Below are 25744 nucleotides of genomic sequence, written 5' to 3' on the forward strand. Positions count from 1 at the left end.
ACTTTAAAACAGTTACGGAGTTTAATGGCTGTGACAGGAAAAATTGATCCATAACATTGTAGTTACTCCACAATACTAACCTAATTGACAGAGTGAAAATAATGAAGCCTATACAGAATACAATTATTCCAAAACATGCATCCTATAAGGCACTAAAGTAACAACACCTGATATCTGACCTCAGACACTTGAGATGTATTCTCTGAATTCACAGAAACTGATCTGTGAGGACATAGTCTGCTTGTAGGCATTTAAAAATTAAGAAAAAATTATAAAGGACATCTGGATATAAGTTACTGGATTCACCACTTTTTTTTGTCATACTGTTTCAAACTCATATCATAACACAAGCAAATCTGAATAAAGCATTGTTTATTGTTCACTCTTTTTAGCCTTATATGTTGTTTTTGTTGGGCAAATCTTCCATAACTCTAATACAATGTTGTGAGTCTTTTCATAGAAATGAATCCGTCATATGTTAGCCTAAAACCTCTCAACGTTGATCATGGGAACCCACTATTATTGCTAAATAATTTATTAGACTTATTTGTATAGCCCAGTGTTTCTTAACCTCTAAGTCATTGACCAGTGTCAGTCTGAGGGATGTGCTGAGATAGTTAATTTACAACTGAGTAGTTTTCAGTTCTAGTTTTAATGTAGGCAGTCCCCCAAGCAGGAAAAGCCCTGACACAAGAGGGACCATAGCTTGTTGGTCCCAGCTGGCATAAAAAACTACTACCTGATCAAAGACAATCCCATGTGGCCATAGCTGATACACAGCGAAGACTCCTAAACCATATAGAATTAGGAACATCAACTAGTGGGTATGCTTTCTACCCTGGACTGAACACCAGTCTTACAAAGATGAGTTACAGTTGGGCAAATGCAGCAAGTATACTGGCATTTGGGCCATCACAGTGATTCATTTTGCTCGGGAAATAACCCTGTCTGAACATGTTTATAAACTGCAGAAACATCTTAATATGCACAACATGTATATGCTATGTTCGAAATAGTAATTGTAACAAAATAGCTCAACTACAGCCATGCACCTTGGAAAAAGTGCCACGACCCCAAACCACACGTCATCGATTGCCATCGCACGCAGTTTCAGGAAGTTTCATGGGTTCCACGTCACTACTCGACAGTCCGTCCACAGAAAACGCAGCATCGACTGTAATTATTCGTAATTCATTCACATAAAGAGAGACAATCCAGGAATAAAACATGGTGAGACAAGTTTACATTCGATGTTGAAAGTTATGTATTCCGTAGTCTGAATTGTAATGTTTGGTGACATGTGACCAGTTTATGTCAGGAAAGACGGTACGGTAGTGATTGAGACAAGCTAGCCATGCTAACTAAGGGTAACGATAGCTAGCTAAACAAGCTAGGCCTGTTGCTAGTCAGTTAGCTCACAATTTGTCCACCTACTAACGTTAGTCAATCAAATGTATTCATAAAGCCATTTTTACATCAGCAGATGTCAGAGTGCTATACATAAACCCAGCCTAAAACCCAAAACAGCAAGCAATGCAGATGTAGAAGCACGGTGGGTAGGAAAAACTCCCTAGAAAGGCAGGAACCTAGGAATAAACTCAGAGAGGAACCAGGCTTTGAGGGGTGGCCTGTCCTCTTCTGGCTATACCGGGTGGAGATTATAAGAGTACATGGTGTTCATAGATGACCAGCAGTGTCAAATAATAATAATCACATTGGTTGTAGAGGGCGCAACAGGTCTGTATATCAGGAGTAAATGTCAGTTGGCTTTTCATGGCCGAACATTCAGAGGTCGAGACAGCAGGTGCGGTAGTACTGTTCGCCCTTGTGTCTAAACTATTCCAATGCATTATTATATTTTGGGAATGATGATAGCTACCCAACACTTGCTAGCTAAGTAGTAAGGATAATCAAGTCAAATCAAATTGTATTTGTCACATGCTCTGAATACAGAAGGTATTTCACCTTACAGTGACATTTTTTTTTTTTTTGACCTTTTATTTAACTAGGTAAGTCAGTTAAACTAATTATTATTTTAAATGACGGCCTAGGAACAGTGGGTTATGCCTTGTTCAGGGGCAGAACGACAGATTTTTACCTTGTCAGCTCGGGGATTCGATCTTGCAACCTTTCGTTTACTAGTCCAACCCTCTAAATGCTTACTTACAAGCCCTTAACCAAAAATCAAATAACATTTTATTTTTCACATACACATGGTTAGCAGATGTTATTGCGAGTGTAGGGAAATTATTTTGCTTCTAGTCCCAACATGTAATCTAACAATTCCACAACAACTACCTAATACACACAAATCTAAGGGAATGGAATAAGAATATATACTTATGAATATATGGATGAGCAATGACAGAGCGGCATAGGCAAGATGCAATAGATGGTATAAAATACAGTATATACATATGAGATGAGTGATGCAAGATATGTAAACATTATTAGTGGCATTATTAAAGTGACTAGTAATCCATTTATTAAAGTGGCCAATGATTTCAAGTCTGTGTGTAGACAGCAGCCTCTCTGTGTTAGTGATGGCTGTTTAACAGTCTCATGGCCTTGAGATGGAAGCTGTTGTTCAGTCTCGGTCTCAGCTTTCATGCACCTGTACTGACCTCGCCTTCTGGATTGTAGCGGGGTGAACAGGCCTTGGCTCGAGTGGTTGTCATCCTTGATGATCATTTTGGCCTTCCTGTGACATCGGGTGCTGTAGGTGTCCTGGAGGGCAGGTAGTTTGCCCCTGGTGATGCGTTGTGCAGACCGCACCACCCTCTGGAGAGCCTTGCGGTTGTGGGCAGTGCAGTGGCTGTACCAAGCGGTGATACAGCCCGACAGGCTGCTCTCAATTGTGCATCTGTAAAAGTTTGTGAATGTTTTAGGTGACAAGCCAAATTTCTAAAGTCACCTGAGGTTGAAGAGGCGCTGTTGCGTCTTCTTCACCACACTGTCTGTGTGGATGGACCATTTCAGTTTGTCTGTGATGTGTGTGCCGAAGAACTTAACTTTCCACCTTCTGCACTGCTGTCCCGTCAATGTCGATAGGGGGGTGCTCCCCCTGCTGTTTCCTGAAGTCCATGATCATCTCCTTTTGTTTTGTTGACGTTGAGTGAGAGGTTGTTTTCCTGACATCACACTCCGAGTACCCTCACCTTATAGGCTGTCTTGTCGTTGTTGGTAATCAAGCCCACTACTGTTGTGTCGTCTGCAAACTTGATGATTGAGTTGGAGGCGTGCATGCCCACGCAGTCATGGGTGAACAGGGAGTACAGGAAGGGGCTGAGCACTCACCCTTGTGGGGCCCCATTGTTAAGGATCAGCAAAGTGGCTAGCCTGTCTCAACAATGCAGTTTAAAGAAAAATAAGTGTCAAGAAAGTATTTACAAAATAAAAAGTAAAAATACTATAAAAAAAGAAGGAAAATAACAAATACAGTTGAAGTCGAATGTAGAGGTTGACCGATTAATCAGAATGGCCGATTTTAATTAGGGCCGATTTCAAGTTTTCATTACTATCGGAAATCGGTAATTTTGGGTGCCGATTTTGCCGATTCATATTTTTTTTTTACACCTTTATTTAACTAGGCAAGTCAGTTAAGAACAGATTTTTTATTTTCAATGACGGCCTAGGAACGGTGGGTTAACTGCCTTGTTCAGGGGCAGAATGACAGATTTTTACCTTGTCAGCTCAGGAATTCAATCTTGCAACCTTATGGTTAACTAGTCCAACGCTCTAACCACCTGCCTCACGAGGAGCCCGCCTGTTACGCGAATGCAGTAAAAAGCTAAGGTAAGTTGCTAGCTAGCATTAAACTTATCTTATAAAAAAACAATCAATCAATCATAATCACTAGTTAACTACACATGGTTGATGATATTACTAGTTTATCTAGCGTGTCCTGCGTTGCATATAATCGATGCAGTGCTCATTCGCGAAAAAGGACTGTCGTTGCTCCAACGTGTACCTAACCATAAACATCAATGCCTTTCTTAAAATCAATACACAGAAGTATATATTTTTAAACCTGCATATTTAGCTAAAAGAAATCCAGGTTAGCAGGCAATATTAACCAGGTGAAATTGTGTCACTTCTCTTGCGTTCATTGCACGCAGAGTCAGAGTATATGCAACAGTTTGGGCCGTCTGTCTCATTGCGAACTAATTTGCCAGAATTTTACGTAATTATGACATAACATTGAAGGTTGTGCAATGTAACAGGAATATTTAGACTTATGGATGCCACCCGTTAGATAAAATACGGAACGGTTCCGTATTTCACTGAAAGAATAAACGTTTTGTTTTCGAGATGATAGTTTCCGGATTCGACCATATTAATGACCTAAGGCTCGTATTTCTGTGTGTTATTATGTTATAATTAAGTCTAGGATTTGATAGAGCAGTCTGACTGAGCGATGGTAGGCACCAGCAGGCTCGTAAGCATTCATTCAAACAGCACTTTTGTGCGTTTTGCCAGCAGCTCTTCGCAATGCTTCAAGAATTGCGCTGTTTATGACTTCAAGCCTATCAACTCCCGAGATTAGGCTGCTGTAACCGATGTGAAATGGCTAGCTAGTTAGCGGGGTGCACGCTAATAGCGTTTCAAAGTCACTCACTCTGAGACTTGGAGTAGTTGTTCCCCTTGCTCTGCATGGGTAACGCTGCTTCGAGGGTGGCTGTTGTCGATGTGTTCCTGGTTCGAGCCCAGATAGCGGCGAGGAGAGGGATGGAAGCTGGCAATACTAAAGTGCCTATAAGAACATCCAATAGTCAAAGGTATATGAAATACAAATCGTATAGAGAGAAATAGTCCTATAATTCCTATAATAACTACAACCTAAAACTTCTTACCTGGGAATATTGAAGACTCATGTTAAAAGGAACCACCAGCTTTCAAATGTTCTCATGTTCTGAGCAAGTAACTTAAACGTTAGCTTTTTTACATGGCACATATTGCACTTTTACTTTCTTCTCCAACACTTTGTTTTTGCATTATTTAAACCAAATTGAACATGTTTCATTATTTATTTGAGACTAAATTGATTTTATTTATGTATTATATTAAGTTAAAATAAAAGTGTTCATTGTTCATTCAGTATTGATGTAATTGTCATTATTACAAATATATATATATAAATCGGCTGATTAATCGGCATCTGCTTTTTTTTTTTTTTTTTTTTGGTCCTCCAATAATCGGTATCGGCATTGAAAAATCCTAATCGGTCGACCTCTAGTCAGAATAATAGTAGAGAGTGATTTATTTCAACTTTTATTTCTTTCATCACATTCCCAGTGGGTCAGAAGTTGACATGCATTCAATTAGTATTTGGTAGCATTGCCTTTAAATTGTTTAACTTGGGTCAAACATTTCGGGTAGCCTTCCACAAGCTTCCCACAATAAGTTGGGTGAATTTTGGCCCATTCCTCCTGACAGAGCTGGTGTAACTGAGTCAGGTTTGTAAAGCCTCCTTGCTCGCACGTGCTTTTTCAGTTCTGCCCACAAATTTTCTATGGGATTGAGGTCAGGGCTTTGTGATGGCCACTCCAATACCTTGACTTTGTTGTACTTAAGCCATTTTGCCACATCTTTGGAAGTATGCTTGGGGTCATTGTCCATTTGGAAGACCCATTTGCGACCAAGCTTTAACTTCCTGACTGATGTCTTGAGATGTTGCTTCAATATATCCACATAATTTCCCTACCCATGATGCCATCTATTTTGTGAAATGCACCAGTCCCTCCTGCAGCAAAGCACCCCCACAACATGATGCTGCCACTCCCGTGCTTCACGGTTGGGATGGTGTTTTTCGGTTTGCAAGCATCCCCCTTTTTCCTCCAAACATAACGATGCTCATTATGGCCAAACAGACCAGAGGACATTTCTCCAAAAAGTACGATCTTTGTCCCCATGTGCAGTTGCAAACCGTAGTCTTGCTTTTTTATGGCGGTTTTGGAGCAGTGGCTTCTTCCTTGCTGAGCGGCATTTCAGGTTATGTCGATATAGGACTTGTTTTACTGTGGATATAGATACTTTTGTACCTGTTTCCTCCAGCATCTTCACAAGGTCCTTTGTTGTTGTTCTGGGATTGATTTGCACTTTTTGCACCAAAGTACACTCGTCTCTAGGAGACAGAACGCGTCTCCTTCCTGAGCGGTATGACGGCTGTGTGGTCCCATGGTGTTTATACTTGCGTACTATTGTTTGTATAGATGAACATGGTACCTTCAGGCGTTTGGAAATTGCCCCCAAGGAAGAACCAGACTTGTGGAGGTCTCCAATTCTTTTTCTGAGGTCTTTGCTGATTTCTTTTGATTTTCCCATGATGTCAAGCAAAGAGGCACTGAGTTTGAAGGTAGGCCTTGAAATACATCCATCGATACACCTCCGATTGACTCAAATTATGTCAATTAGCCTATCAGAAGCTTCTAAAGCCATGACATAATTTTCTGGAATTTTCCAATCTGTTTAAAGGCACAGTAAAGGCACAGTCAAGTTAGTGTATGTAAACTTCTGACCCACTGGAATTGTGATACAGTGAATTATAAGTGACTATAGTTTGTTTTAACAAGAAATTTGTGGAGCGGTTGAAAAACAAGTTTTAATGACTCCAACCTAAGTGTATGTAAACTTCCGACTTCAACTGTAATTAAGGAGCAACAATAAAATAACTGTAGCGAGGCTATATACAGGGGGTACCGGTACAGAGTCAATGTGCGGGGGTACAGTACCAGTCAAGATAATGAACATCTTGCCTCTTTAACTCCATTATCTGTTCTCTGCTACTGACCTACTGTATATTTGACTCCACGCTAATTTTGATCATACAAGTCATTTGATGAGCATCAACAGATGTACTATTTACTAGGGTTGGGCTGTATCCAGATTTGAATACCCTCATACCGTTCCTGTACCTTACCAGGACATACAGGTATTACTGGCAGTGCACACACAAGGTGCTATTACTGTCCAAACGTAAAGAATAACAATGAAATAATACTAATACTTTTTTGATGCACAAAACTAATTTAGGGATATTGATCCAAGAGGGGATTGATTGTCTCTGATGTAACCAAGAAGCTTGATCTTGCAAGATAGCCACTTAGCTAGCAAGTTAGCAAACCAAATGCATAGCTGGAGCCCTGAGCTGGATATAATTTACAGTGGCAGTCAAAAGTTTGGACACACCTACTCATTCAAGGGTTTTTATTTTTACTATTTTCTACATTGTAGAGTAATAGTGAAGACATCAAAACTATGAAATAACACATCTATGGAATTATGTAGTTACTAAGAAAGTGTTGAACAAATCAAAATATATTTTGCCTTGATGACAGCTTGGCACACTCTTGGCATTCTCTCAACCATCTTCACCTGGAATGGTTTTCCAACAGTCTTGAAGGAGTTCCCACATATGCTGAACACTTGTTGGCTGCTTTTCCTTCACTCTGCGGTCCAACTCATCCCCAACCATCTCAATTGGGTTGAGGTCGGGTGATTGTGGAGGCCAGGTCATCTGATGCAGCACTCCATTACTCTCCTTCTTGGTCAAATAGTCCTTACACAGCCTGGAGGTGTGTTGGGTCATTGTCCTGTTGAAAAACAAATGATAGTCACACTAAGCGCAAACCAGATGGGATGGCACATCGCTGCAGAATGCTGAGGTAGCTATGCTGGATAAGTGTGCCTTGAATTCTAAATAAATCAACGATACTGTAACCGGCAAAGCACCGTCAAACCTCCTCCGTGAGATCATCCGTTCACCTACTCTGCATCTCACAAAGACACAGCGGTTGGAACCAAAAATCTAAAATTTGGACTCAAGACCAAAGGACAGATTTCCACCGGTCTAATGGCCATTGCTTGTATTTCTTGGCCCAAGCAAGTCTCTTCTTCTTATTGGTGTCCTATAGTAGTGGTTTCTTTGCTGCAATTCGACCATGAAGGCATGATTCACGTAGTCTCCTCTGAACAGTTGATGTTGAGATGTGTCTGCTACTTGAACTCTGTGACGCATTTATTTGGGCTGCAATCTGAGGTGCAGTTAACTCTAATGAACTTATCCTCTGCAGCAGAGGTAACTCTGCGTCTTTCTTTCCTGTGGTGGTCCTCATGAGAGAGTTTCATCATAGCTCTTGATGGTTTTTGCGACTGCACTTGAAGAAACTTTCAAAGTTTCAATTTGCTTATTTGAGCTGTTCTTGCCATAATATGGACTTGGTCTTTTACCAAATAGGGCTTTCTGTATACACCCCTACCTTGTCGCCGCACAACTGATTGGCTCAAACACAACTGATTGGCTCAAACACATTAAAAGAAGGAAAGAAATTCCACAAATTAACTTTTAACAAGGCACACCTGTTAATTTAAATGCTTTCCAGGTGACTATCTCATGAAGCTGGTTGAGAGAATGCCTAGAGTGTGCAAAGCTGTCATCAAGGCAAAGGCCGGCTACTTTGAAGAATGTCAAATATAAAATATATTTTGATTTGTTTAATACTTTTTTGGTTACTACATAATTCCACGTGTTATTTCATAGTGTTGACTTCTTCACTATTCTACAATGTAGAAAATAGTAAAAATAAAGAAACTTTTGAATGATTAGGTGTGTCAACTTTTTAAACTGGTACTGTACATGTAGGTAGAGGTAAAGTGACTATGCATGAATAATAATCAGAGTAGTAGCAGCGTACAAATGGGTAGCCATTTGATTAGCTGTTCAGGAGTCTTGTGGCTTAGGCTAGCTATCCTTTGGCAATGACGCTCTTGTCCTCGTAGCTAGTTAATTAAGCTAGTTAACGTTAGCTAGCTACAGTACATATCACATTTCCCTACTACCGTTACGCGTGAGCAGTTACAAGTTTAATGTCACATGCATAATTACAGTGAAATGGCCTTTTTACAAGCTCTAAACCCAACAATGCTGTAATCAATATCCAATATTGTAGTCAATATTTATCTAGCTAGCTATCTTTCTACATTTTGCATGTAAAATATTTTGATGGTACGGTAGCTGCATTGCTAGCTACTGTGCTGTGTTTACATTTTTGGGGATTTTGGAAGGATTAGTAAATGTGTACCAGCTGAAGTTATATCACCATTAGCTAACGTTAGCTAGCAAACTAGCTATGATCTGCAATCTGGGGTTTATTCATTAAGCCGATTCTGTTGCAAAACGTTTCTTTAACAGAAGCAAACGGAATGAAACGTGGAGGGGCCTACCTGAATTTGTCCAATATAGACTTTAGTTTTCGTTGCAAATTGCAACTGTTTGGACTAATGATTACACCCTAGATCAGTACTCTGTGCACTGCTCTGTCAGTTTATTTGGATTGACTTGACAGCATCTCATCTGTCTCACAGCCTCTCAGGCTGGACATCAAGCGGAAGCTGACAGCCCGGTCAGACCGCGTGAAGAGCGTGGACCTCCACCCGACCGAGCCGTGGATGCTGGCCAGCCTGTACAATGGTAGTGTCTGTGTCTGGAACCACGAAACACAGGTAAACAAATACACACTGTTCCAGTTTGATGTTGAGTACTTGCACCATGGAGATAAACAACTCGAAGCGAAACTTATATGCAATTAAAATGTATGATTTGTAAATATCTCCAATCCAGACCTTGGTGAAGACCTTCGAAGTGTGTGACCTTCCAGTGAGAGCATCGAAGTTTGTAGCCAGGAAGAACTGGGTCATAACCGGCGCGGTGAGTGATGCTGATTTAACATTCAGGACAAGCATCTAATGAGAAAAGAGACGGTCTATCTTATCTTCCACCACTTTGTGTGGACTTGTAGAATGGAGACTACTCGCTCACTGCATTTGCAATGTCTTTCCTCCTTTCTCTCTGTAGGATGACATGCAGATCCGTGTGTTCAACTACAACACCCTGGAGAGGGTCCACATGTTTGAGGCCCACTCTGACTACATCCGCTGTATCGCCGTGCATCCCACCCAGCCCTACATCCTCACAAGCAGTGGTACGCAATCAGTAACTCTTCTTTTTTTGGGGGGCTCCCGTCTTTTTATACTTGTGTCAAATGCATGAACTCATTCTCTGTCACACAAGTATGATATTAAGTGACTGTTACATCCTGTGTGTGTCCAGACGACATGCTAATCAAGCTGTGGGACTGGGAGAAGAAGTGGTCTTGTAGTCAGGTGTTTGAGGGCCACACCCACTACGTCATGCAGATCGTCATCAACCCTAAAGACAACAACCAGTTTGCCAGCGCTTCTCTGGACAGAACCATCAAGGTAACACCAGACACTGTGTGTGTGTGTGTGTGTGTGTGTGTGTGTGTGTGTGTGTGTGTGTGTGTGTGTGTGTGTGTGTGTGTGTGTGTGTGATGACTGCCTAACAAAAGTCGTGTGCTTACAACAACCATAGAGTTTCGATGTTTGTGAGTGTTTTTTTCTGACACATGGTCTGTCTTATCCCAGGTGTGGCAGCTGGGCTCCTCCTCTCCTAACTTCACCCTTGAGGGCCATGAGAAAGGAGTCAACTGCATTGACTACTACAGCGGAGGGGACAAGCCGTACCTTATATCAGGTGCTGATGACCGTCTGGTCAAGATTTGGGACTACCAGGTAAGACAGCGGTGGGATGAAACAAGGTAGCCACTTCCAGATCTTAACAAGCAGTGAAATTACCTTCTACTGTAGTAGATTCAGATTGATATGTAGATGAGCATGGCCAAATTCTGTGTAACTCTGTCAGTAGTAAATGCAGTAAGACACCATGCAAAGCATCCATTCACTACTGTGTTACTAAGGGTGAGTGCTGTCCTGTGCCTCACCTACTCAATGGAGGCGGGGTTAGTGGACTGTGTGTTTGCGCATGACTATTTTAGTCTTGCTGCCGTTCTCATCCCCTTGTCTCTCACCAAGAAAAAAGTTATATTATAGATGTTTGTAGCAGAGTATCACTCTCTCTCTCTTTATTTCCTCCAATCAGAACAAGACGTGTGTGCAGACCCTGGAGGGCCACGCCCAGAATGTGTCGTGTGTCAGCTTTCACCCAGAGCTGCCTATCATCATCACAGGCTCAGAGGACGGTGAGGAAATTCCTTATACACTCTATCATATTCTGATCCTCTGAAAGTACTTATTCTGTTGTTGGTGAGCAGATCTATTTGCTCCACTCTGGATGATTTTACATATTGAAAAATACAAACGTTAAATAAAACCACACAAAAACATGCACACAAGTCCCAAAAATGTTTTTTGAAATCCATTCTCTGGTTCCTTAGGCACTGTGCGTATCTGGCACTCGAGTACGTACCGTCTGGAGAGCACGCTGAACTACGGCATGGAGCGCGTGTGGTGTGTGTGTGGCCTGAGAGGCTCCAACAACGTGGCGCTGGGCTACGACGAAGGCAGCATCATCATCAAGGTGTTCAATAGAAACGTCAATGACTATATATTTGTGCATAAGAGTCAAAACTCAAGATAATTTTTATTTTTTTCACACTGATGGGTTTCCACTGTGAGGTTGATAGAATTTCTGTTTGTACACATTGCACACGTACTCTTTAACTACCTTTCTATGTTGAAACAACTACTCAGTGACATCTCCTCTGCACCTCCTGAAAGCCTTGGTACTTTATTCCATCCTCTCCTGTGATCTGTAGCTGGGGCGTGAGGAGCCAGCCATGTCCATGGACACCAGTGGGAAGATCATCTGGGCCAAGCACTCGGAGGTGCAGCAGGCAAACCTGAAGGCCATGGGCGACACGGAGATCAAGGATGGAGAGAGGCTGCCGCTGGCCGTCAAAGACATGGGCAGCTGTGAGATCTACCCCCAGACCATCCAGCACAACCCCAACGGAAGGTCAGTCCGCACTGCATTGGACTCCCGTGTCAGCTAATTCAGTGAATCTATCCAAATGTCTTGCACAACAACTGCATATTTGTGTGCCACACCTTTAAAGGCAAAGCTGTTTTCAAATGTTATATCAAAAAACGAATTTGTTAGAAAACATGTGGACCCCCCCACACACACACACACATACTTTAAAACGTGTTCCACATCTCCAGAAATAAATGGCTCTTTCTCCAAACACACCTCAACTTCAAAGTCTGTTGAAAATCTGGATGTTTTATATTTATATCTTTAATCCATATGCATTGTTGTTTGTGTTGTCAGGTTTGTTGTGGTGTGTGGAGACGGAGAGTACATCATCTACACTGCCATGGCCCTGAGGAACAAGAGCTTCGGCTCAGCGCAGGAGTTTGTCTGGGCACACGACTCCTCCGAGTGAGTCCATCACACACACCCCTACAATTCATTCACAGCAATTGGGATTTAGCTTTATATAATTTTATTAAATAACCAATCAAAGTTTTTATGGTATGTGATGGTATTTTATGGTATGGTATATGGTATTTTTTCCCAGAATGGATGATTACTTTCTGTCACTCACAAATGTCCATGGTCTGTCTGGTCATAGGTATGCCATCAGGGAAAGCAACAGTGTGGTCAAAATCTTCAAGAACTTCAAGGAGAAGAAGTCTTTCAAGCCAGACTTTGGTGCTGAAGGTAAGTGGAAGAAGGCAGGCCCAGGTAGTTAGTTGTGTGAACAAAGACACTGCAAACAAATTGTTATGACAGTTTTGATGGAACACGGCAGGTAATGGAAAAATGTTTTACAACAGAAAATGAAATGAACGTTCTTATTGGACAAATCCAGGTAGTCCATATGCGTTTCAGTATGTTTTCTTCCAACTGGTGCCCAATGAATATGACCCTGATATAAATTTCCCTGCAGGTATCTATGGAGGCTTTTTGCTAGGCGTCAGGTCAGTGAACGGTCTGGCCTTCTATGACTGGGAAAACACAGAGCTGGTCCGCCGCATCGAGATCCAGCCCAAACATGTGAGTACTGTAGAGAAAATAGCATCTTTATCAGAATATAGATATGTACAGGAGCATCCTAGCATGTACAAGGGTCTGTTTCGGTGAATGTTTGCTTTTCTACCCAGTACCGTATTGATAGAAATGTGCATATGACATTAACGTTTTCATCATCATGACATCAGGACTGTAAGCGAAGCATGAGATAACACTGCATCCTCCTCTCTCTCTGTTTGTAGATCTTCTGGTCAGACTCAGGGGAGTTGGTGTGTATAGCCACAGAGGATTCCTTCTTCATCCTGCGCTACCTGTCAGAGAAAGTAGCCGCCTCCCAAGAGAACAATGAGGGAGTGACCGAGGATGGCATCGAAGACGCCTTTGAGGTGTGTGTGTGTGACAGGCAAATACTCTGGTGCCCTCGACAACAGAACACCAGTGAACACCCACCCCCCCCTTCCTCCTCCCTAATCTGTCGGCCATTTTGTGTCTGTTTTGATCCTCCAGGTCCAGGGGGAGATCCAGGAGGTGGTGAAGACAGGCCTATGGGTGGGAGACTGCTTCATCTACACCAGCTCTGTCAACAGACTCAACTACTTTGTGGGGGGAGAGATTGTCACCATCGCTCACCTGGACAGGTACGGCGAACCAGGGTTATATTTATTGGAGCACCGCGTAGCAATACGTTTTGCAACAGAAAACAAAAACTAATATTTCTTATTGGACAAATTGAGGTAGGTCCCTCTCTGTTTGCTTCTGTTTGGTTCATAGTGAATACGATCCAGGAGTAAGAGACTGGAGTTGAAGAATAAGTGGAGCTCAGTACTGCTGTTGCTTTGAGTGCGACCCCAGTCTTGCTGGCTGTGTAAGCACTAGTGTTTGGGGTATAAGACCAGAAACAATAACCTCTGTAAATTTGCTAAATAGGCTAAATGTTTGTGTTATGTCAGCTAATGTAAAGCCAAAAGTCCCCACTAGTGTCCTCTTTAGGGCAACATTTGAATCAGTCAAGTCCTTTTGTGTTGAAAGCAGCAGATGTGCTTGGGCTACATTGACATTCATTCTACAACAAGACTATCCAACAAATAACTGAACTGAATAAATAGGGTGAGATGGGAACCCCACTAACTTACTCAACAACCTCCTAAGTGTATTTTTTTTGTTCTGGACAGAGATTAAAGTGGAACTGACAGCGTTTTAACTACTTTGCAGATATCAAACAGACAGTCATATCAGTCAAAAATATCAAATTCACAGTTTATGCTACAAAACCAACAAAAACTTCCAAGACGTACAGTAAGACATTGTTGGCAGAATAGATGGATGTTGTTCAGAACATGATTAATATAATTCACCAATACATTTCTTGGTAGACCAAAAAAAGATTGCTATCAGGTTATAAATCACAGATGGCCTGGTACATTGTTTGCTGCCTCCACCCACTCGGGATGCACTGTTTCAGTTTCAATTACTTGAAACTGAAACTATGTAACTAGGCTGGGAATGTCAATATAATCAAACTAGCAAGGACAATGATCACAAGTCAGTCATAACATGGCTAATAGGCTACTTATCTATTTAGGAAGCTATTAGCAAGCTAAAAATACAGAGCCCAACGTTAGTTAGCTAGCTGCTGGGAGGATGTCATGTCATTGGACAAGTGGGTGAGTGACTGACTTTTTCCCCTCGCTGTTTTTCGGGGGCTACAGCTAAAGATGCAGGTGTCATTTGGTTAGCTAGCAAGAAATGTGAATTGCTTTGCTAGCTATGCTGAACTTGAACATCTTTTCTCCACAGAATGAATATCTCTTAGTTGTCAATCAAATGTATTTGGCATTGATCAAATGGGCAGGCAGGCAGTTCCCATTCAATTGTCAAAATGTGGGTTGGGACAAGCATGCATTGGCAGGCAAGCTGCAGAAGGGCGAGCAAGCTACTTTTCCCCATCGTTTATCAGTGCAATTTTGACGGCCAACTTTAAAGCTGAAGAAGAGGGTTTGTCACTCTAGATTTGAGCTCATCTGGCTCTGGCTAACTTTTGTTGTTGATTTTAGGGAGGAAGAGCGCCTACCTGTTCATGGTGGTTTGATCAATAGGACTGTAAAGTTCCCAAATATAAGAGGACTCCTGTGGTATTTACATTACTGCAGAAACCCATTCAGGTCTTGTGCGAATGCTTTTTAATGATCTAAAGACGCACTGTTGCTACTGCCTGTAAACACACAGTCCAGTTGAAAGTGAGTGATGGCAGGCCCTACTGCCTGTAAACACAGTCCAGTTGAAAGTGAGTGATGGCAGGCCCATATGTCTTATTTGCAAACACGCCTACTGTAGTTCTGATTGTCTATGGCGCACCGGTCTATGTAGAGTCTGGTCCAGGACAGGGCCGACATCTTTATTAGGTTTTATTTACTGCGGTGTCTATTAATTGTCCAAACACATGGACGCTTTCTCACTATATATTATTGTAGAATTTTCACAAATGCCTTACTCTACGTCATTCCCAAACATTCTATGAAAGTGCTCAGAAAATGTAAAATAATAAGGGGGCGTCATTCTTCCTTGGGGTGTATATGAACAGATTTGTATCAGATTTCACGTTGCTAAAACGCTGTCAGTTACACGTTAAGCCTAGTCCTGGACTAAAAAGATCTTCCTATGAAAAGATCTTCCTTCATTCAGCATGCTTTTTAGTCTACAACTAGGCTTTATCTGTGCATTGGAAACTAGCCCTAGAACGCCAGCTCAAAGTGTGATCAGTTTCCTTTTAAATCCCTATTACACATTGTCTATCTGCTCCATCCGTAGGACCATGTACCTCCTGGGCTACATCCCCAAGGACGACCGCCTGTACCTGGGCGACAAGGAGCTGAACATCGTCAGCTACTCCCTACTGGTGTCTGTGCTGGAGTACCAGACAGCTGTGATGCGCCGGGACTTTGGCATGGCCGACAAAGTGCTGCCCACCATCCCCAAGGAGCAGAGGACCCGTGTAGCACACTTCCTGGAGAAACAGGTCAGAAACTTCCTGTTCACAGAGGAAGTGAGGCGAATAGATGAAGTAAAATGTAGTATTTTGAATCTATGGTGGAGCCGGGGTGCAACGGGAATTCTAGCTAGACTATGGGATGCTAGCATTTCTGGACTCTCCATTTCAAAACAAAAATTTTATGTGGCTGCTGTTGTATGTTGTGAACTGACTGTGTGTCTTTGCGTGAAATGTTACAATGTTTACTGATATGTTCTTGTTGGTCATCCAGGGCTTTAAGCAGCAGGCTCTGGCCGTGTCATCAGACTCGGAGCACAGGTTTGAGCTTGCTCTGCAGCTGGGGGAGCTGAAGATCGCCTATCAGCTGGCTGTGGAGGCAGAGGTGAGACCAACAGTACAATAGGCAATGGAGAGACCACTGCACACACACTACAAGAGTTCAAAGACTAAAGATGAATGTATGTCAGTCATTCTACAATTAGTTATTCAATACTGAAGACTATCTTCTCGGTTTAAATCTATTTAGTCAACATCTGATTTAGATCTGAATGGACTTTGTAGTCAAATGGTTAAATTCAATTAATTAACCGTCCTTCAGCTAAGCTGCACTAAACGATGCTTAACTATGTAATTGTTTTAGCTTGAAGTGAGGATTCAACTTCGTACGATATCCGTCTAACTGACAGTACTGTATAACGTGAATGTAAACGTTTAACATTAGAACCGTTGTTTTCTCTGGTGGCAGTCGGAGCAGAAGTGGAAGCAGCTGGCAGAGCTGGCCATCAGTAAGTGCCAGTTTAGCCTGGCCCAGGAGTGCCTTCATCACGCCCAGGACTACGGCGGCCTGCTGCTGCTGGCCACCGCCTCGGGCAACGCCGCCATGGTGGGCAAGCTGGCCGAGGGCGCCGAGCGGGACGGCAAGAACAACGTGGCATTCATGACCTACTTCCTGCAGGGGAAGTGAGTACAGAAGAGGGGAACAGGCAGGTGGATGGAGCACATCATGTGATTTACATTGAACAAAAATATAAACGCAACATGCAACAATTTCAACGTTTTTACTGAGTTACAGTTCATATAAGGAATTAAGTTAATTGAAATAAATTCATTAGGCTCTATGGATTTCACATGACTGGGCAGGGGTGCAGCCATGGGTGGGACTTGGAGGGCATAGGCCTACCTACTGTGGAGCCAGGCCCAGCCAATCAGAATGAGTTTTTCCCAACAAAAGGGCTTTATTACAGACAGAAATGCTCCTCATCACCCCTCCCCCCACAGATGATCCCGCAGGTGAAGAAGCCGGATGTGGAGGTCCTGGGGTGGCGGGGTAACACCTGGTCTGCGGTTGTGAGGCCGGTTGGACATACTGCCAAATTCTTTAAAACAATGTTGTATTTATTTAGGATTCCCATTGCAGCTACTCTTCCTGGGGTCCAGCAAAATGAAGGCAGTTTATAAAATTTACAACATTAAATCAAATCAAACGTTATTTGTCACATGCCCGAATACAACAAGTGTAGACTTTACCGTGAAATGCCTACTTACAAGCCCTTAACCAACAGTGCAGTTGAAGATGGGTTAAGAAAATTTATATTTACCAAGTTGACTAAAATAAAAAGTAACACAATAAGAATAACGAGGCTATATACAGGGGGCACCGGTACCGAGTCAGTGTGCAGGGGTACAGGTTAGTTGAGGTAATCTGTACATGTAGGTGGGAGTGAAGTGACTATGCATAGATAATATACATTACAATACATTTCACAACACGCTGTGTGCCCTCAGAACCCTACTCCACCACTACCACAGATCTACAGTACTAAATCAATGTGTACGTGTGTGTATAGTGCGTATGTTATTGTGTGTGTGTGTATACATGTGTCTGTGCCTTTGTTTGTGTTGCTTCACAGTCCCCGCTGTTCTATAAGGTGTTTTTTGTATCTGTTTTTTAAATATAATTTTATTGCTTGCATCAGTTACTTGATGTGAAATAGAGTTCCATGTAGTCATGGCTCTTTGTAGTACTGTGCGCCTCCAATAGTCTGTTCTGGATTTGGGGACTGTGAAGAGACCTCTGGTGGTATATCTTGTGGGGTAATGATGGGTGTCTGTGCTGTGAGCCAGTAGTTCAAACGGACAGCTTGGTGCATTCAACATGTCAATACCTCACATAAATACAAGCAGTGATTAAGTCAATCTCTCGTCCACGTTGAGCAAGGAGAGATTGACATGCTTATTATTATTATTAGCTCTCTAAGTCCTTTTTGTGGCACCTGACCACACGACTGAACCTAGTCCAGGTGCGACAACTTGGGCCTGTAGAACCTGCCTTGTTGATAGTGCTGTTAAGAAGGTAGAGCAGTTCTTTATTATGGACAGACTTCTCCCCATCATAGCTATTGTTGTATCAATATGTTTACAATCTAGTGTTACTCCAAACAGTTTAGTCTCCGCCACTTGTTCAATTTCCACCTTATTTATTCCAAGATTTAGTTGAGGTTTAGGGTTTAGTGAATGAATATTTGAATATCCTAAATATTTAGGACTAACTTATTACCTGCCACCCACTCAAACTAATTGCAACTCTTTGTTAAGTGTTGCAGTCCTTTCAGTTGCTCTAGTAGCTGACATGTAGTATAGTGTTGAGTCATCCACATACATAGACACGCCAGTGGCATGTCATTAGTAAAGATTGAAAAAAGTAATGGGCCTAGACAGTTGCCCTGGGGAATTCCTGATTTTACCTAGATTATGTTGGAGAGGCTTGGGCTCCCAAGTGGTACAGCGGTCTAAGGCACTGCATCTCGGTACTAGAGGCGTCACTACAGACACCCTAGTTCGATTCCAGGCTGTGATTGGGAGTCCCATAGGGCGGTGCACAATTGGCCCAGAATCGTCCGGGTTTTGCCAGTGTAGGCCGTCATTGTAAATAATAATTTGTTCTTAACTGACTTGCCTAGTAAAATAAAGGTTAAATAACATTAAAACTCCAGCAGCAGACTATTGTCGATAATGTCAAACGCCGCACTGAAGTCTAACAAAACAGCCGTCACAATTTATCATCAATTTCTCTTAGCCAATCATCAGTCATTTGTGGAAGTGCTGTGCTTGTTGAATGTCCTTCCCTATAAGTGTGCTGAAAGTCTGTTGTCAATTTGTTTACTGTAAAATAGCATTGTATTGTACCAAGTTGTCAGACCCTGGTGGCTTGTCATTGTTGATAGACAACGGCTTAGGCTGCTTATGGTAGAGAAATTAACATTAAATTCTCTGGTGGACATCCCTGCAGTCAGCATGCCAATTGCATGCTCCCTAAAAATAAATCTGTGGCATTGTGTTCTATGACAAAACTGCACATTTTAGACTTGCCTTTTATTGCGCAAGGTGCACCTGTGTAATGATTATGCTGTTTAATCAGCTTCTTGATATGCCACACCTGTCAGGTGGATGTATTATCTTGACACCGGAGAAATGCTCACTAACAGGGATGTAAACAAATGTGTGCACAAAAGTTTAGAGAAATAAGCTTTGTGTGTGTATGGAACATTTCTGGGATCTTTTATTTTAGCTCATAAAACATGGGACCAACACTTTATATTTGTTTAGTTTTTTTGTTCAGTGTATTACCAATGGAGTCTTTCTGTCACCGGCGCTATTCCTTCATCCATGTCAGTGAGGCATCCGACTTCCTTGTTGTAGCTGTTAACAATGAGCTCTTGGAAAGTACATAACTCTACTCTTTATGATAGAACATGTGATTAGTAGGAGTGTTTTGGACCTCTCTCTGACACTGGTGTCTGGCTGTCTGTCCTCAGACTGGACCACTGTCTGGAGCTGCTGATCCGGACCAACCGGCTGCCCGAGGCGGCCTTCCTGGCCCGCACCTACCTACCCAGCCAGGTGTCCAGAGTGGTCAAGCTGTGGAGGGAGAGCCTGGCCAAGGTCAACCAGAAGGCGGCTGAGTCACTGGCCGACCCCACTGAGTATGAGAACCTGTTCCCCGGGCTGAAAGAGTCGTTCGTGGCCGAGCAGTTCCTCCGTGAGACCTGCCTGGGCAACTCCCGGCCGGCCACCGACTACCCTCTCATCACGGTGAGTGGTGGGGGTTGGAGGTGGAGCTCTAATAAATGTGAATAATCTGACGTTCACATCTCGAAGCTGAAAGATAGTTATGGATGCATATTTGCATCACAGAAGTAGTCCACTCTCTCCATCCTTATTTCATCCATTGCTGTCTTTGTCTGATCGTTGACACACAACACCCATTCCTCGTGTCTCTTCTCTCCAGCCCAATGAAGAACGTAATATACTAGAGGAGGCCACGGGCTACGAGCCCAAAGGAGCTCCACTCTCCCTCGCTACACCGGTACTGGTAAGTCTTAATTCTTCTCAGAAACCACCACTACAAAGACTAATTTGTAGCCAACTTGATGAAAGGCTTTGTAGTTCTAGTTCTACACAGACAATATGTTTTTGATATCACAGACCTAGAAGTGGAAGAGTAGAGTTTCACATCTAGAGAAGCCCTCACATGTTGGCTGGATTAAAGATGGAAACAGGGGAGATGCTAAAAAACAGATCACACACCCCTTGTGTGTACTGTGTGTGGAGTCCTGCTCATGTCTGTGTGTGTGCGTCCACCAGCAGGCTGAAGACAGCGGCGAGGAGACCATGCCGGCTGCAGGCGTGATGGCGTCCGTGTTGGCGGCGGTAGTGGCTGCAGCCGTGATCCCCTCGGAGGCAGAGCCTGAGGTTGCACCTGAGGAGGAAAGCCCCAGCTCATCTGAGTCACAGAAGGACAAGGTAGGCAACAGCCTCCCTAGAAATAGACAAATGTTCAGTAGGTGAGGCGCTTTACACAGTGAGAAGAAATCGAGATGTATGAACATAACCTGTTGCAATATCAGTACCATTAGCTGTGTTATGGGCCAGGTGTTAACGTTGTGTGTTTACTTCCCCAGGTCCTGGACGAACTTGAAGACGACCTGGACAACATGGAGCTGGACGACATTGATACCTCGGACATCAACCTGGACGAAGACTTCCTAGATGACTGAGAACTCCCCCTCTCTCATTCACGCTATCAATTTATTTAAGAGACCAAACCTACTTTTGTATTTTTACTTTACCTGTGTTATTTTTGTCCTACAGTGTTTGGAAGATTAAGTAGATTATGATGCTGATTCCCAGGCGAGGGAAAGAGAGGCGAGTTATACATGTCTTGAATCTTAAAGCAGATTTTTTTTTAACTTCATCCAGGACCTTGCCTTCACTAATTATCTGTGCATTGAGTTATATATTTTCACCCCTGTATGTGTTCGATGGCAAATCAGTGTTCATTTACGCCAAATAAATTGCAAATGATGTACATGTATGTCAAACACTGGTGTTGTCAGTTTGACCTTTTTGATCCATTGGGGGTGTAATCATTAGATGCTGGCTTTTAAACTGACCTCTAAAAAGTTCAAGATTTAATTTGTGCTGTGTTTATCAGCGTTCTTTCACAGTAGACTTGATTGTTGTTAACTCAGTTTTTTAGCTTCATTTCTCGTTCCTCATGTATAAAACTAGCTGGTTTTGAATGTTATTTCAAATTGTTTTAAAGCAACCGTTATTATAACTTGCCAGTAAGCCATCATAAAGTATGTTTTCGCTTTGACCAGTAGGTACACTGCTTGACTTGACCAGGTGCTCACCGGAACCGAGTGCCAGTACCTCACATTTTCTACTGCTTGTTGCTGCACCTAAATATAAACAGTACCGGCATCTAGTTCAGTCCTGTGTTCAGCAGGTCACACAATTGTGGAATATTCAGAAAAATGTGTAGAAATCTAGCGTTATCGTATTTTGTCTAAATCCCTCACGGATTCAACAATTAACCACGTCTAAAAGAGAGTGTAGTGTGTGTGTGTGTCTGCGCAGCTTAACTGCAATGTAGTCTCCCTGATGTCCATGATCTCGCCATCACGGTTGACAACTCCATTGTGTCCTCCTCCCAGAGTGCTAAGAACTTTGGCGTGATCCTGGACAACACCCTGTCGTTCTCGACTAACATCAAGGCGGTGACCCGTTCCTGTAGGTTCATGCTCTACAACATTCGCAGAGTACGACCCTGCCTCACACAGGAAGCGGCGCAGGTCCTTATCCAGGCACTTGTCATCTCCCGTCTGGATTACTGCAACTCGCTGTTGGCTGGGCTCCCTGCCTGTGCCATTAAACCCCTACAACTCATCCAGAACGCCGCAGCCCATCTGGTGTTCAACCTTCCCAAGTTCTCTCACGTCACCCCGCTCCTCCGCTCTCTCCACTGGCTTCCAGTTGAAGCTCGCATCCGCTACAAGACCATGGTGCTTGCCTACGGAGCTGTGAGGGGAACGGCACCTCCGTACCTTCAGGCTCTGATCAGGCCCTACACCCAAACAAGGGCACTGCGTTCATCCACCTCTGGCCTGCTCGCCTCCCTACCTCTGAGGAAGTACAGTTCCCGCTCAGCCCAGTCAAAACTGTTCGCTGCTCTGGCACCCCAATGGTGGAACAAACTCCCTCACGACGCCAGGTCAGCGGAGTCAATCACCACCTTCCGGAGACACCTGAAACCCCACCTCTTTAAGGAATACCTAGGATAGGATATAGTAATCCTTCTAACACCCCCCCCCCCTTAAAAGAGTTAGATGCACTATTGTAAAGTGGTTGTTCCACTGGATATCATAAGGTGAATGCACCAATTTGTAAGTCGCTCTGGATAAGAGCGTCTGCTAAATGACTTAAATGTAATGTAAATGTAGTCGATCTCAAACGTTCCCCCTCTTCAAGTGACCGGTCCTACACTTTAAGTAAACACGTGTAGCTTTGTCTGCTCTTGGCTTTAAGCACAATGGTCTCTTGGCGCGCTCTTTTATACAGAGCTTTTCAGGAGTACATTTTCGCTTTAATCTGAAAATCCGGTGTTTCTCAACCAGATAAAATCGTTCAAACAAGCTACTTTAGATATATGGCCACAGCAAATAAGGAGATGGCTTTATCTGCCTAAAGTAGCAACATCGTTTTCATTTTACGTTCCCGCGGAGACACAGGTAGCATTGGCTACTACTAGCTACAACAAGCGGAATAGCCGCCAGTTTAGCGGCGAAGGGTATGGATTGCAATGTTCTGACATTAACATTTCATTTTCGAGATGGCTTGTGATTTCGTGGATGAGTGCAAATGAGGGTTGTAGTCCTTCTGTGTGGGATATCATCTGAACTACTTAGGCCGGGGGTGTTTATGCTGTTCCACGTTTTTGTGGCCACCGACGGCCATGATGGAGCAAAAGGAAGTGAGAAGAAATGGTGGCGCGGCTAAACGCACTGTCGTTGAACGCAAGAAGAAGACCATGGTGGTGTGAGTTTGTGGAAATGTATCTAAATAAGTTCATAAGAGCCTACAATGGTGACTCCCTTTGGGTTTCAATCATTTTGCTCAGATGAATACTATCCAGAGGTTGACTAAAACCCAATATGCACTAAACGGTATTTATCTACACATTAAGAAATGTCTAACTTGTTGTTTTTTTTATTGGGCACAGAGGGGGTAGTGCGTTTTTTCCCCCCATGTTCACATTAGGTCTTTTGCAGGTTTTACTATCTATTTTTACCTTTTATTTAACTAGGTAAGTCAGTTATGAACATTAAGAACAAATTCTTATTTACAATGACGGCCTAGGAACAGTGGGTTAACTGCCTTGTTCAGGGCCAGAATGACGGATTTTTTACCATGTCAGCTCAGGGATTCAATCTAGCAACCTTTCAGTTACTGGCCCAAAGCTCTAACCGCTAGGCTTAGAGTAGCCTAGAGACTTGCTCTTAGTCCTTCTGGGTCTCTAAGTCTCTAACAGCTGTAATCACTGCCAAAGGTGATCCTTACCTACCGGAACTTAAACTTGCATAACAGCGAGAGAGAAAAAAATCCTTAAAATACAAAGATACACTTACTGTGCAAAGTTGCACCCAGCTGTTTTCACACACCGCCACACCACCTTCCGCTCGCATTCCACATTTCTGTCTTGATCCTGTTTCTCAAAATACAGCCGGGTGAAACTTTCCTTAACTGCGTACAGTAAGTGCATCTTTTGAATTAGATTTCTCTAATTTCCAGTGCCTTCAGAAAGTATTCATGCCATTTGACTTAATCCACATTGTTGTTTTACTGCCTGAATTCAAGGGTGGCAGGTAGTGGGGTGGCTCTAGTGGTTAGAGCGTTGGGCCAGTAACCGAAAGGTTGCTGGATCGAATCCCCAAGCTCCAAGGATCGATCGAATCCCCAATCCCCAATCTGACAAAATCTGTCATTCTGCCCCTGAACAAGGCAGTTGTTCCCCGGTAGGCCGTCATTGTAACTGACTAGGGGGAAAAAGTGAAAACATGTTTTTAGAAATGTTTGCGAATGTATTGAATTAAATAAAGTAACATCTCATTTAGAAAAGTATTCACACCCGAGCCAATACTTTGTAAAAGCACATTTGGCGGCAATTACAGCAATGAGTCTTTTTGGGTTAGACTAAGAGCTTTGCACACCTGGAATGTACAATATTTTTGCCCATTATTTTTTTTTTTAAATGCTTCAAGCTCTGTCAAGATGATTGTTGATAATTCCTAGACAACCATTACTTGCCATAGATTTTCAGGCCGATTTAAGCAAAGACTATAACTAGGCCACTCAGGAACATTAAATGTCATCTTGGTAAGCAACTCCAGTGTAGATTTGGCCTTGTGTTTAAGGTTATTTCCTGCTGAAAGCCGAATTCCTGTGTCTGTTGGAAAGCAGACTGATCCAGGCTTTCCTCTAGGACTTTGCCTGTGCTTTTAGCTGTATTCTATTTCTTTTAATCCTAAAAAACTCCCTAGTCCTTGCCTATGACAAGCATACCCAACACATGATGCAGCCACCATCATGCTTGAAAATATGAAGACTCAATGAGATCAAATGTATTTATAAATCCCTTTTTACATCAGCCGATGTCACAAAGTGCTATACAGAAACCCAGCCTAAAACCCCAAACAGCAAGCAATGCAGGTGTAGAAGCATGTTTGCCCCGAACATAACACTCTGTATTCATGACAAAAAGGTAATTTCTTTGCCACAATGTTTGCTGTATTTTAAGTGCCTTGATGCAAACAGGATGCATGTTCTGGAATATTTTTTATTCTGTACAGGCTCCTTCTTTACACATTTAGGTTAGTATTCTGGAGTAACTCCAATGTTGTTGATCTATGCTCAGTTCTCATATCACAACCACTAAGCTATGTAACTGTTTTAAAATCATCATTGTCCTCATTGTGAAATCCCTGAGCAGTTTCCTTCCTCTCCGGCAACTGAGTTAGGAAGGACGCCTGTATCTTTGTAGTGACTGGGTGTATTGACACAGCATCCAAAGCCAAATTAATATATATATATTTTTTTTTTTACATACACATGTACCATTAGGTGACCTTCTTTGCAAGGCATTGGAATATCGCCCTGGACTGTGTTGTTGAATCTGTGCTTGAAATTCCCTGCTCGGCAGTTGTATGTGTGGGGTACAGAGATGAGGGTAGTTATTCAAAAACCATGTTAACCACTATTATTGGGCACGGAATGAGTCCATGCAAGTTATTATGCAATTTGTTAAGCAGATTTTTACTCCGGAATTTATTTAGGCTTGCTATAAAAAAGGGGTTGAATACTTATTAACTCAGGACATTTCAGCTTTTGTTTTATTTTGAGATTATGGGGTATTGTGTGTAGATCAGTGACAAAATCAAAATGTAATCAATTTCAAATGTAGGCTGTAACACAACAAAATGTGAAAAAGTAAAGGGGTGTGAATACTTTCTGAAGGCACTGTATATGAAAGTTAAGTTCCAAATGTTTCCAAAACTGTATCA

The 25744-nt window shown here is 42.6% G+C and overlaps 1 protein-coding gene across 2 annotated transcripts; it reads left to right on the forward strand.

Annotated features, from left to right (window-relative positions):
* The first annotated feature begins 1064 nt into the window (after positions 1-1064).
* On the forward strand, positions 1065-21225 carry LOC139560561 (coatomer subunit beta'). 2 transcript variants are annotated; one of them, XM_071377446.1, is made up of 21 exons: positions 1065-1230; positions 9364-9501; positions 9620-9706; positions 9854-9980; positions 10109-10257; positions 10444-10590; positions 10958-11057; positions 11253-11395; positions 11634-11833; positions 12149-12259; positions 12453-12541; positions 12771-12877; positions 13096-13239; positions 13361-13491; positions 15662-15869; positions 16114-16224; positions 16588-16802; positions 19658-19934; positions 20131-20214; positions 20487-20645; positions 20804-21225. In XM_071377446.1, exons 1-21 carry the CDS (start codon positions 1228-1230, stop codon positions 20897-20899), a joined length of 2826 nt encoding a protein of 941 aa, XP_071233547.1. In that variant the 5' UTR covers positions 1065-1227; the 3' UTR covers positions 20900-21225. The 2 variants fall into 2 exon arrangements, with proteins under 2 accessions (XP_071233547.1, XP_071233549.1); XM_071377448.1 differs by having other exon boundaries at positions 1091-1230; positions 20490-20645.
* Positions 21226-25744: the final 4519 nt, after the last annotated feature.

This window comes from Salvelinus alpinus, chromosome 30 (genome assembly GCF_045679555.1).
Source record: "Salvelinus alpinus chromosome 30, SLU_Salpinus.1, whole genome shotgun sequence".
Classification (NCBI taxonomy): Eukaryota; Metazoa; Chordata; class Actinopteri; order Salmoniformes; family Salmonidae; genus Salvelinus; species Salvelinus alpinus.

Coding starts and splice junctions, on each gene's coding strand:
- LOC139560561 (XM_071377446.1), top strand. Junction 11,058..11,252: donor CATCACAGGCTCAGAGGACG/GTGAGGAAATTC, acceptor CTGGTTCCTTAG/GCACTGTGCGTATCTGGCAC. Junction 11,396..11,633: donor AAGGCAGCATCATCATCAAG/GTGTTCAATAGA, acceptor TGTGATCTGTAG/CTGGGGCGTGAGGAGCCAGC.